This window comes from Mytilus trossulus, chromosome 1, assembly GCF_036588685.1.
Source record: "Mytilus trossulus isolate FHL-02 chromosome 1, PNRI_Mtr1.1.1.hap1, whole genome shotgun sequence".
NCBI classification, from domain to species: Eukaryota; Metazoa; Mollusca; class Bivalvia; order Mytilida; family Mytilidae; genus Mytilus; species Mytilus trossulus.
In genome coordinates this window covers 2809026-2822661 of record NC_086373.1, presented here as the reverse complement: position 1 = coordinate 2822661, position 13636 = coordinate 2809026, and the positions used below count along the sequence as shown (strand labels likewise).

The window sequence follows — 13636 nt, the reverse complement described above, 5'->3', positions numbered from 1 at the left end:
CCAAATGTTTTGTTCTTCCCTCGCCGGGATTCGAACCCATGCTAATGAGATATCGTGACACCAAATCGCCTGCACTCTAACCGGCGCGCTAGACCGCACGACCACCTGGGCTACATAAAAATGAAGCTTTCGGTGGCTGGGTGTTACCTTTCCACGTCAGTTTTACTCTAGCGTCGTACTATATTACATGAAATGTAAGGCATGAAGATGTTATTTTTACAGATCAGCTAAATTATCTATAGTAAAGGATCCTACTAATTAATGTGAGATACAGTCACAGAAATAATTATATTTATAAGAACGTCTGAACCAGTGTAAACGCTACAAAAGATTTATCCATCGGATCACCAGCGATGATGGTGATACATGCCTGTGCACATTTTGTTTATACATCTCGTCTAAACATCAACACAACAATGTTATATCGAATTGTTAAAAGTCTTGAGTATAGATAAATATATCTAAATAAAAAAGTCCAATATTTCCGGATAATGCATACGTTATTCAATATTCAGTAGTACTTTATGTTTTACAGCAATCTTCAGGTGAAAAGTGAATAATTGTAACTACGAGACTGTAGTTACGTACGTAACGTCATAAAATAATTCCAAAAACGAGATGAACGTTGTAAAGTAAAATGTGAAAAGCCAAATGCAACGCATTTGAAAGACTAATGAGTAATTCTTTTTGGCTTGAATTTGGTTATGAAATATTGTTTCTTTATGGTCATTCTACATTAGTTTTATAGAACGGGAAAATATGTATATGTATAAACAAGTCTAAATTGAACACTACGTTCAAACCTATATACGTCTGAACCATTAACATCTGTACAACAAATGTATCCATCGGATCAGCAACAGTCATGGTGAAACGTGGCTGTGTACTTTCTGTATATACAACTCATCTAAACATAAGCCCTACAATGTTAGATTTGTAAATTTGCATTCTCACATGTTTTGCTCTTCCCTCGCCGGGATTCGAACTCAAGCAACTGAGGTATCGTGACACCAAATCGCCTGCACTGTACCCGACCACTCGACCACCTGTAAATTTTGAGATAAACAATAGTCGCTTGAATCAATTATTTAGAAAATTGATGTGAAAAGACCTTAGATTGTTCTCTTTGTACTGAATAATTTACACACAAATATACTTTGTATTTATAGGCAATTCACATAGTAAAAACATTTTCTAGGATAAGAACAAATAAACGATAGAGAAATAACCAGATTATTTAGGACTAGAGAACAATTCAGATACATATATGTATTAATGATAGTTTTTTTTCATGAGGCCTGGCAAAGATTTTTAATAAATTGTCATAAGAACTCAGTTATACTTTGCAGCAACAGCAGAGTACACAGAAAACACAGAAACAACAAGAAAAGGATATTGATCGTCAGAATGGTAAGTTTAACCTCTAACAAATTGTTTTGAAAAATATAAATATGTACAAGCACTAGAATTTATATAAGCAAAACGGATCTTCATCTTTCCTTTTAGTCATATATTTTACATGTTTAAGAGGTGTTTAAGTAAAGTCTATTTCATTATACCAACAATCAATATTTTTTTCAATACCATGTTTACGAAGAATCCAAAGCGTTCGTTGATTCATTTGCAAACGTTTCAATATGTTGAATAAAGTCAAGTGAAATTGTGTTTTGTACAATGCATATATAAACTATTAGTCTTTGGGTCATCATTAAGGTGGATCGGGACTATTCGACTGCGCACAATTTCACGCATGAATTACCATGAACACGAAATGTTTGTGTCGCAAATTCACTATTATCTTTTTTAATATTTTGATTGGTTAAAAATGTTAAATTTTGAACTTTTTGTCTCTAAAAAGTTTTAATCATTATTACATGTGTATCTGTGAAAGGCTCAAAATGACATTTCACGCAATGTCACTATTTTCCGCCAACATTTTGGGTTGAAAGGCAAAACTTGTTTTTCCTTGGCGATGACCTATGTTTTCTTTATTTGCCTATTCTTTGAAGCTATATTTCAGCTTTATATATGACAGTTTGGACCAAGCGTCACAGACATTTTTATTTTTTTTATATTCCGATACAAATATGTCAATAACTCTTTTTTCCCTATCATTTCATTAAAACATGGTCCCTTTTACATACCTGAATAAGTATTTTTTTTACCTTAAAAGGTCCGGGTCACCCTTTTTTTCGACCAATTTGATTCACCCTGTATAAAGATTAAAATTTTAAAAAAAACGGCACTTCTGATAAAAACTCGAATAGGCCAGAGCCACCTAAATCATTAAACTTTAATTTCAGCAACATGGTTTGAGTGTCAGGAGTTTATAAATGGTACATGGACAGATTTAGAAAAAATCGAAAACGGCATACAACGTCATTCAACAGTATCATCAGCAGACATCCAAGAATCAAAAGAGTCAGAACAATCCTTTTCCAATAATTCGCATAATGAATCAGTAAGGGAATTTGAAAGTATGCCAAAAGTTGATTTGTTTGTTCCATCTGAGTCGTCAAGTGATGATGATCATGATTTGGAAGATTGTTCGTCAAGTATTGATTTGAAAGATTTGTACAATGTTGACCAGTTTGAGATAAGCTCACGAAAATATTGTACAAGTACTTGTAATTTGGATGCAGAAGATCTTCTTTTCGAGGGAATCCATCTGTCCGACAAATTTATTGAAGAACACGGAAAACCATTCAATGATGAAAATAACTTCACTTATCCAGATTTTTACAGCAAAAAAAAAAATGAAGAACTCTGCAGGCGTGATCCTTTGAAGTTCAAGAAATGTAAAATTAGGATGAAATCGTCTCATGCAGCTGTTTGTACCAACTTAGATAATTCTGATAACATACACACAATTGAAATATCTGGCAGGTCAAAAATTGGCAAAGTTTTTGATGGAGATGAAGTTTATGTTGAAGTCATTCATGATGATCGGTATACATACAAGAACAAAAAACATATTCCCTGTCCACAACCAAACCTAGATTTCTCCAAAATGACAGTTATTGGTCAAATCAGAGGAGTGAAACAGCGTCATCACTATCTTGATATAGATCATCCTGTCTTTCTTTGTGAATTAGACGAATCGGAATTTCACCTCATGTTACCAATCACAAGAACTGTTCCAAAGCTCCACATCCTGAACAGAAAATGTGAGAACAAATACCAAGTTGAGGTTCACAGATATGTTGGAGAGAAAGGATATTTGGTTCATAAAGAACTCTTTGATATAAAACCAGAAGAAATTAAAAAATATATTTTCTTAGTTGCAATGATATGTTGGGATGGTTTGTACCCAATTGGAGCAGTCATCAAAGCTATCAAGGCCAAAGATAATTGGATATCGGGGATGGAAATATTAAGATTGAAAAACCAAGTGCCAACTAGGTATAGGTTTGAAACTGTAAAAAATGTCAAAACATTAACAGAACAATGGCATACATTGATGAAAAGAGAGGAAAGAGAGGATTTAACAAACCTTGAGATTTTCACCATAGATACAACTGATTCTAGAGATTTGAATTATGCATTTAGCATAGAAGAAAAATCGGAAGAAAACTACAGAATTGGGGTGCATATAGCTGATGTGACATCCATAATTAAAAAAGATGACTATGTTGATCGCGAGGCTTTTGATAGAGCCACTACTTACTATCCAGGACCAGGTCTTAATCCTTTCCACATGCTACCAGAGCCTTTAAGTACTCATCTTTGCAGTCTAATACCAGGAGAGCCCCGTCCGGCAATCTCTATCTTTTTCACCTTTGAAAAAGAAGGAACTATTGTTAAAAAATATGCAATTGAAAAGTCTGTGATCAAAAGCAGTAAACAAATGACTTATCGGGAAACTCAAGATGTAATTCTGAACATTGGTAGGGATGTGTCTGAAAGTATATGTCAACAAATTAAAAAAATGTTTGCAATTTCTCAAAGAAGAAGGATACAGAGAATGGGTGATGCCGTGTATCATGTTCCTTTAGAATCAGATGACGATAACTTCATGCAGACAAAAGAGGCTCACTCCATGGTTGAAGAATTTGTGTTACTAGCAAATCATACAGTAGGTACATACCTTTTACGCAAATTTAAAAACTGTGTTCCTTTGAGAATACAGCAGCCACCAGAACCAGAACGTGTCCAGCAGTGGTTAAAATCAAATGAATTAATTGCTGATTTGATTATTAAACTTCAAGAAGTTCATCCACTTCCAATTATTGACAGTGAAAGAAAACTGTCAGTTAACAATGCTAGAACTGGAAGATACAATAGGGTATTGATGTTTCAACAGCATGTTTGGAACAGTCTCATTTTCGCATTTCGTAAAAAAGATTTACCAACAATCTTGCAGATACTTGGATGTGACGAAATTCATCCCTTTGCTTGTTTGTGTCTTCAGGAATGGTATGACTTTCAAGAAAAAGCAGAGTACAAATGTTCAGGAGATATACAATCTAAGAAAGATGGCTCTCATTTCAGTCTTGGCATGTTTCCATATATTCACTTCACCTCACCAACTCGAAGATACGCGGATATAATCTCTCATCGACTACTGCACTGTGCACTGGATGAGAAAAAACCTTGTTATACCCCTGAGAAAATATCAGAGATGTGCCATCATATAAATGAAGTTACACGTCGTGCAAACGATTACCAAAAAGAGTGCAGAGCTTTTACTTTGGCCCTTAAGTTAAGACAACAACCTACTGTTCTCCATGGTTTTGTAAAAACGGTATCACAGAGAGAAATTACTGTGGTTATACCTGGGCATAGAAACTTGCCAAAAGAATTTTATACTTTGAAGTTAAAATGCCTTGGATATATTAAAACACCTGTTTTGAAAAAAAGTATCTTAACAGACAGGGAAGTACTGGAGTTGAAATGGAAGAAAAGGTTATACTCATACAATGGTTTTGCACCCATAAAATGGCAAAAAGATGAAATTTACAAAGTAGATCCACACAACAGAGCTTTTTTCCAACAGCAGCAAAAATGGATGCAACTTCTTCAGGTAATGATTGATGAAAAGAGTTCACACGAAAAACTAAAAAAGCTCACACAAACACTATTCAATAGTAATCTTGGCCACCCTGAGTTAAATCTTGATAGTTATTTCCCCGAATGTTGTGGAACAGAGACAGACATAAGTTCAGAGGTAAAAAAAGACAAAATAACTTTACAGAGTTGTGAATATAGCATGACTTTTAGTCCTGGTCAGGTATTGGCCCTTCAAATGTCAGAGGAGTCGGTAAATGGTGTTCTTTTTCCGCAGATAGAGATGTTTGACATGACAAAGAATGTCAAATATTGTCTTCTACATGTGAAAGATCCAATCAGATATCTTGAGCAGTATTCAACATACTCAACAAAGGATTGTTATTATACCCTGGACGACTACATACGAACATGGAAATCACTGATAGAAATGGAGGCAGCTACCAAAGCTATTGATATTGAAACAGCAACCATTAATGATGTCCCAGTTAAGTTTTTATCACAAATAAAGGGCAAATTTTCACTCAGAGAGGAATTCATGGAACACAGAAATTTAGAAATAAACACTGTTCCTATAGATGTGTTTATGGATCTAGAAAATAAACATACAGGTGAAGATAAGGAACACGAAAAGGTTAGATATATAAAAGTAGCCAGTCCAGACTATCTCTGCATAAAAAGTGTTGTTTACAAAAGTGACGTGGATGCTTCAGGTATTGAGGTTAGCCACAACCATAGCTGTGCTCCACAAGAATACAAAATATGGCATGGACATGCAAAGATAGATGAAATAAATGTGAAAAGGAAAAAAACTGATTTTATCTTCAGACTTCACAGAAATAGCCAACCCATTCCACTTGAATTCAGGAACGAGGATACTAAACCTATATGTGGAATTGAGGTGCTTTTTAAGTCCAGTGTAGAAGGGTTAGTATAATGAGCATTTCTATTGCATAACAAACTTCTAATAAGAAAATTCACGAATCTCTGTTAAATGCATAATATTGGAAATTAAACAACAACCAAACAATATATCATAAGTATCAAGAGATAAAAAAAAATAAACAAAAGAGCTTTGGCTATATAAGTTTCTAAATGTAAATCAGTAACATTGCGTTTTACCTAATGAGAAATATTCATTGTGGACCAAACCATACAATGTACCCAGAAAATACATATAGATTATATAATCCTTTGATAACTATTAAGCTGTTTTAACAAGACTAATATGCGTCGTTGCTTACAATTTGATTGACGTGACATGTATAATAGACCATAACTGATCATTACTTTTCATTGAATCCAACGAAAATATCCTTGTATAATGTATGCTGTAATCAAACTTGCAAACGGAAATTGATTGCACAGCGGATTTAAACATTGCTTAATCCTAATTACTAAAATAAAGCTTAAACAAAACATAAAATTCGCCCCTTCTTTCCCTTTGCGAACCAAAGAAAATTGTAATGAAAATTTTCTAGTAGTAAATTTCTGTTCATTTTGGTCTCTTCTAAATAGTTTTTTTTTTCTAATTGGCAATCATACCACATCTTCTTTAATATATATTTGTATAATTTTTAAAATGAAGAATGTCATACCATTGGCAAATAGGAGGTTACTGCACAATAGGAGTATACTTTCCTTAATACCTACAGAGACATAAACAAGCTGCAAACAAAAATTAAGCACTCCTTTTCATACGAAACAAGTGAATTTTAAGAGAATTTCCTTATACAACGAGTGTTGTAAAATTTAGCAAAAAATTTAAGACGACTTTTTCCATCCAGGGTATTCGAACGGACGAAGTAAATGCCTTGGCAAGTTAGGTAAAAAATATTCTGTAAAGAAGATAAAGCTTCAAATTTTTATTGTATTTATTTATAACTTGCAATGAGCGAATTTCACACATGCCATATCAAGAACTTTTTATCATTCCAAAACACCCAACATTTTTTCTAGATTTGTGTTGCTCAATCGATAGATTTTGGTTAATTTGTTTGTAATTTTGTTTGTGTTTCCATCTTATTATTATGTTATTGTCTTTTATTCGACCTACGATCTTGAAGGCGCCCTTTGGAATGCCGCATATTTGTATGAGGAAAAAAACCGAAAGAAATGTTTGAATTACAATATAACTAACTACTTTGTATGTCCAACTTGGAAATGCATAAAAACCCGTAAACCTTTCAACGAATTAAATGAACTTGTAATTCAGTTGTTGTTATTTGCTCTCTATCATATTTATTTTGCGAGAATTGTTTTGTCGTAAATCATATCCCGTTGATTTTTTGGTTTGAGTTGTTTAAAAAATTGGTTTCCCGAGTCATGTTTTATCTGTCTGTACGATATATGCTTAACCCATTGTGTAATGCCGCATGCTGATCTATAGTTTTTTCAAAATATTTGGTTTTGTTTAGAAAATTTTCTGATTGACAATCATATGACATCACAACTTATATTTGGATTCTTTAAATACATTATGAAAAATGTGATTGTTTGAAAATTTACTAAGAAATACATTTGTTTTCTAACCATATGTAAAAAACCTTCGTTTTGAGTGAAATTATTTATTGTTGTTGTTTTATGATTTGATTAACACATTTAAAGGAAATGAGTTATTTTCTAATTTATTTTCAAAATCTCAATCTTTATTTTGAAGACGAATAGATGCTATTCTGCAGTGTTTGGACAAAGCTAATCCTCTTCCGAAGTCAATAGCATTGGGAACCAAAGTTCCTGAATTAGGTAAGAGTCTAAACAAAGTCTTTTATTTAGTTAATTTTTAAATTATTATTTTTTTATTTCATCGATTTTTCATGAAAAGCAGTTTCAACTTTATACAGATTGACAATTTGCTTACATTGTTCTTGATCTTGTTTAGTCAGTGACAATTTTCAAAATATAAAAAGCTATTGGTAAGTTTGAGTTGTTATTACAATCCACACAATTCCTACAATATATATAGTTTTTTTATATAGTTACATTTTCCTTTGAAGATAAAGGACACTTAAAAATTGGTATGAAGATGAGACAAGATATAAGGAATATAGAGGAAAGTGTTAGATATAACCCTGAACAATATCAGGCTATCCAAAGAGCAATGGAATTATCATTTAGTTTGATTCAAGGACCACCAGGTATAATAAGTGTTATGTAAGGTCGCATTTAACTGAATAATGAAGGGTTGATATTTCTCTTTGAAACATTTGAGGAAAATGCAGGATTTAGACTTAGAACCATCGTACAAAATGTAACTTGTATTCTTTAAAGAAATATATGAAAATGTGTTATAAGATGCATAGATGTTGTATTATGAAATAAGAAAGAAACATTTATAAAATTTTGATAAATTGAACATATGGAACAAACTATTTAATGATATATTTTTTTGTTTTGAGGCTCTGGAAAGACCTTCATAGGTATCAAGTTGGTTTACCTGTTTCACCAAATGAACCTTAAATGGCAGGCACTTGGCAATGAGAAAAAACAAATCATTTTCTGTGGTCCATCAAATAAATCTATTGATCAAGCTGCAAGTAAGTTAAATACTTAATAACAAACAATTGACTACTCTTAACATTTATTTTCCTCATTAAGATGACACAATGTAATGTATGGGTCCTGGTAGATTACATACATACTTATTTGAAAGTCAAGCAATAGCCCGACACGATAAAGTCCCAAACAATCAGTTGATAATTGACAACAACATGTACATGACATATTGGTTCAGGTCTTTATCCATTACAAATGTTAATTTAAGGCTTAAGTTTTGTTTTACTTATCAATAAAGTGATCCATACACTAAGATGAAAATTTATTTATCAACAAGTCAATTTTTTCTATAAGTTGTTATAGCCTTTTCACAAACTAATTGAATGATTGTGTAGCAAGAACTTAACAGTCATTAAAATCATGATGTTGCCCAATCTGAAATACTTTCACATTTTTTTTCTCAAGTTATGCCATTTACCACAATCCAATAAGTCATTAGCTATCTAACTAATAAATATAAATGATGTATACATAGATTGGATGAAGATGAATTTAGGTGAACAGTGCCCAAAAATGGTCAGATGGTATGAAAGTAACATAGAAGAACAAGAATTCCCAATTCCAGTAAAAACACCAACACGTGCACTTCGGGAAACAGCAAGGGCAAATGATTTATTGAGGGAACACTCAATGCATGTAATTATTCGTCAGCTTAGAAAACCATATCAACAAGACATTGCTAATTTCGATAAACTATTCCGGCAACATTGGGATAAAGTTGACTTCAAAGATGTGAATAAATATAGAAAGCTTATACAAAAAGCAGTTGTGGAAGAAGTTGCTCACTATGACGTTATTTTCTGCACAAGTACTATGGCAACCGATCTTACAGTAATGGCAGGTACAAAAGGTCGTGTTTTCCAGATTATTGTCGATGACTGCGGAATGTGTACAGAGCCTGAATGTATGGCTGCCATTATAGCCACCAGGGCTCAACAGGTGGTTCTGATTGGAGATCACAACCAGCTTAGACCAAAAGTTTTAAGTAGCGAAGCTGCTAAACTTGGATTAGAGAAGTCTCTGTTTGAAAGATATGCTGTAACGGGCAAACGGTTGACCATGTTGACGTCACAATATAGAATGGTAAGTTATTATTCATTAAAAGTAAGCGACCATTCGCCATAATCACAATTACTAGATATAGGAAGATGTGGTGTGAGTGCCAATGAGACAACTCTACTAGTATATTTAAAAAAAAATACTGATCTGATCAAACACATTCATTTAATCATTTAATAGTTTTCTAATAATTGACATTTTTCATATGTTTGTCTATTATTCCTTCTGTTCAATATCTTCCATCACATTGTTCTCAGCTGAAACCGATTAGCACGATCTCATGATTAGTCAAATACTTGATAATGATAAGTTGTGATTTGTAAGCACTTAACAGTTCTGTTATAAACCTGATCCCTATTTGCGGATACTTTGAAGTTTATAAAATAAGTAAATAGTATTTGCCACAACTTTTGCCATGTTACACTCTTACATCACACCTTGACCTATAATGGTTTACTTTTATAAATTGTTATTTGGATGGAGAGTTATCTCATTGGCACGCATGCAATATCTTTCTATAAATTATTTCCTTAATTTCATTCTTTTTTTAATGTGTTATCTTTCTTTGTCATATTTTTGCAGCATCCAGCGATTTGTGCATTTCCATCAAAGCAATTTTACAGAAACACACTTGATACCATACCGTCTAGTATGTGGCGTACAAATTCACCACTAAAGTCATGGATAAAACAGAATACCCCGGTTATATTTTGTCATGTAGAAGGAACAGAGGAGTATATCCCCTTTAACACAGAAGAAGTATATGAACAGTCATGCGCAAATAAACAAGAAGTGGACAAAGTGGTAAGCTACATATATTACTGACTAAGAGTTATCAAAAGTAGTGTATTCACAAGTTTTGCAATATTGATATCTACTTTTAAAACTGTAGGTAAAATTCCTATGACTTCAAAATTACCTTCAATCTTGTTCATGCAATATTTTAAAATTCAATATCAAATGAAACATATAATTAATATAGGTTTGTTTCTAATTTCCTCCGTGATAAATCTTTCAGAAGGGGAAAGTAAAAAGTTACAAAAATTAGCGTTTACATAGTAAGATTAAAATGTAATAGTTTATTGTTTAAAATACTTCAGTAATAGTCGAGTTAGCTAGTTACCGTCAGGGAGGTGCGATTTTCCCTGAATTTGAATTTAACAAATAGTCTCTTTGGTAATGTTATCTTAAAACGAAATGGTAACTATTGGGATCACTTAGTTTGACACACAATCTTACTTTTGAACAATAGAAGGCTGAACTCCATGGTATTAATTGTTGTGTGATACATATATATCTAAAATAATTCAAGTAATGCTGTGTTGTTTTTGTATCATTTCAAGAAAACTATCAACGTTACATGCATGTTGATGAAACCATAAAGTCAAAACATTGTTTAATTACATAATTGTCTAATAAGAGTTAGACATATACATTTATATATATATTCCAGAAAAGTTACAGTTTCTATTTTTTCAATTTTCTTTTTTCAGGTAAAGGTATTCAAGCACTTGGTAGAGGATGAGCTGATAGACCCCCACTATATCAACATCATGAGTCAGTACAACTCACAGTGCCACAGTATCAGAGAGGAACTCAAGAAAGACAAGTTTATACAATTCAATGTCAACACTGTCGTGGCTAGTCAAGGTTTGATTGTACTTCTTAAACATTTACATAGACTTTCTAAAAATTGTAAAACAATCTGTTGATTCTAAGGCAAAAAAATGTGTATTCAATAGTTGATTTCAAATCAGAAAGAGCAAATTGTAGTTTTTAAAACATACCTTTCATAATGGATACATCTTCTACGGACTCTTAACTGTCAGGTTATATATGTTTAAGTATTCCATTTTCAGAAGGAAAAAAAAAAGCATTCCATTTCTTGTCAATGATAACTTAACCAACGTTTTTATCAAAGAATTAAGTAGATAAAATGTTCATGTAATCATGTGTTAGGTTTTCTAATTTAGAAATGTTAATGAATTTTTCTCAGTTTACATTAACATTATTAATATAAAAAGATGATCCTCAACCCCTAACTGGAAAGATTGTACTTAATTTTCATATGATAAGATTGAATCTTTCAATCAGCTTAATTGATGTCCACAGTTGGCATGTCAGTAACTGCTAGTAGTCCTTTGTTTATTTATGTATCATTGTCATTATGCTTAATTTCTTTTGTTACCTATTCTGGCATTGGAGTCGGACTTCTTTATTCCTCATTTTCTAGAGGTAATGGGGGAGATGAGATAAAAAAAAAAAAAACATGTATAAACCCGCATCTTTTGTGCGCCTGTTGTCAGGAGCCTTTTGCCTTTGTTAGTCTTACATGTTTTTTTTTTTTTTTTATTTTTAGTTTATATTTATGTTTTGGAGTTAAGTGTGACTTGCTCTTTTGCCATGTTGTTGTCTCATTGACATACTCCAGATTTCGTTTTTAGCTCACCTGGCCCAAAGGGCCAAGTGAGCTTTACTCATCACTTTGCGTCCGTCGTCCGTCGTCCGTCGTCGTCCGGCGTTAGCTTTTACAAAAATCTTCTCCTCTGAAACTACTGGGCCAAATCAAACCAAACTTGGCCACAATCATCATTGGGGTATCTAGTTTAAAAAATGTGTGGCGTGACCCGGTCAACCAACCAAGATGGCCGCCACGGCTAAAAATAGAACAAAGGGGTAAAATGCAGTTTTTGGCTTATAACTCAAAAACCAAAGCATTTTGAGGAAATCTGACATGGGATAAAAATGTTTATCAGGTCAAGATCTATCTGCCCTGAAATTTTCAGATGAATCGGTCAATCGGTTGTTGGGTTGCTGCCCCTGAATTGGTAATTTTGAGGAAATTTTGCTGTTTTTGGTTATTATCTTGAATATTATTATAGATAGAGATAAATTGTAAACAGCAATAATGTTCAACAAAGTAAGATCTACACATAAGTCACATGACCAAAATGGTCAGTTGACCCCTTTAGGAGTTATTGCCCTTTATAGTCAATCTTTAACCATTTTTCATAAATCTAAGTAATCTTTTACAAAATCTCCACTGAAACTACTAGGCCACAATCATCTTTGGGGTATCTAGTTTGAAAAATGTGTCCGATGACCTGGCCATTCAACCAAGATGGCCGCCACGGCTAAAAATAGAACATAGGGGTAAAATGCAGTTTTTTGCTTATAAGTATGAAACCAAACCATCTGGAGCAAATCTGACAAGAAGTTAAATTGTTAATCAAGTCAATATCTATCTGCCCTGAATTTTTCAGATGAATTGGACAACTGGTAGTTTGGTTGCTGCCCTCCAATTGGTAATTTTTAAAGAAATTTTGCCGTTTTTGGTTATTATCTTGAATATTATTATAGATAGAGATAAACTGTAAACAGCAATAATGTTCAGCAAAGTAAGATCTACAAATAAGTCAACATGACCAAAATGGTCAGTTGACCCGTTTAGGAGTTATTGCCCTTTATAGTCAATTTTTAACCATTTTTCGTAAATTAAAGTTATCTTTTACAAAAATCTTCTCCTCTGAAACTACTGGGCCAAATTAATCCAAACTTGGCCACAATCATCTTTGGGGTATCTAGTTTAAAAAATGTGGGGCGTGACCTGGTCAACCAACCAAAATGGCCGCCACGGCTAAAAATAGAACAAAGGGGTAAAATGCAGTTTTTGGCTTATAACCCAAAAACCAAAGCATTTTGAGGAAATCTGACATGGGGATAAAAATGTTTATCAGGTCAAGATCTATCTGCCCTGAAATTTTCAGATGAATCGGTCAATCGGTTGTTGGGTTGCTGCCCCTGAATTGGTAATTTTGAGGAAATTTTGCTGTTTTTGGTTATTATCTTGAATATTATTATAGATAGAGATAAATTGTAAACAGCAATAATGTTCAGCAAAGTAAGATCTACAAATAAGTCAACATGACCAAAATGGTCAGTTGACCCCTTTAGGAGTTATTGCCCTTTATAGTCAATCTTTAACCATTTTTCATAAATCTAAGTAATCTTTTAC

General features: G+C 33.0%; 1 protein-coding gene across 1 annotated transcript in view; it reads left to right on the top strand.

The window, feature by feature from the left end:
- Positions 1-13636, top strand: part of LOC134698932 (3'-5' exoribonuclease HELZ2-like) — a 52337-nt gene that overhangs the window by 37298 nt on the left and 1403 nt on the right. The window contains exons 3-10 of the mRNA XM_063560617.1: positions 1350-1410; positions 2304-5934; positions 7667-7752; positions 8004-8144; positions 8406-8543; positions 9038-9645; positions 10204-10425; positions 11115-11271. Of these exons, the coding sequence (XP_063416687.1) occupies positions 1350-1410; positions 2304-5934; positions 7667-7752; positions 8004-8144; positions 8406-8543; positions 9038-9645; positions 10204-10425; positions 11115-11271 (5044 nt within the window). The remainder of the gene's footprint in view (positions 1-1349; positions 1411-2303; positions 5935-7666; positions 7753-8003; positions 8145-8405; positions 8544-9037; positions 9646-10203; positions 10426-11114; positions 11272-13636) is intronic.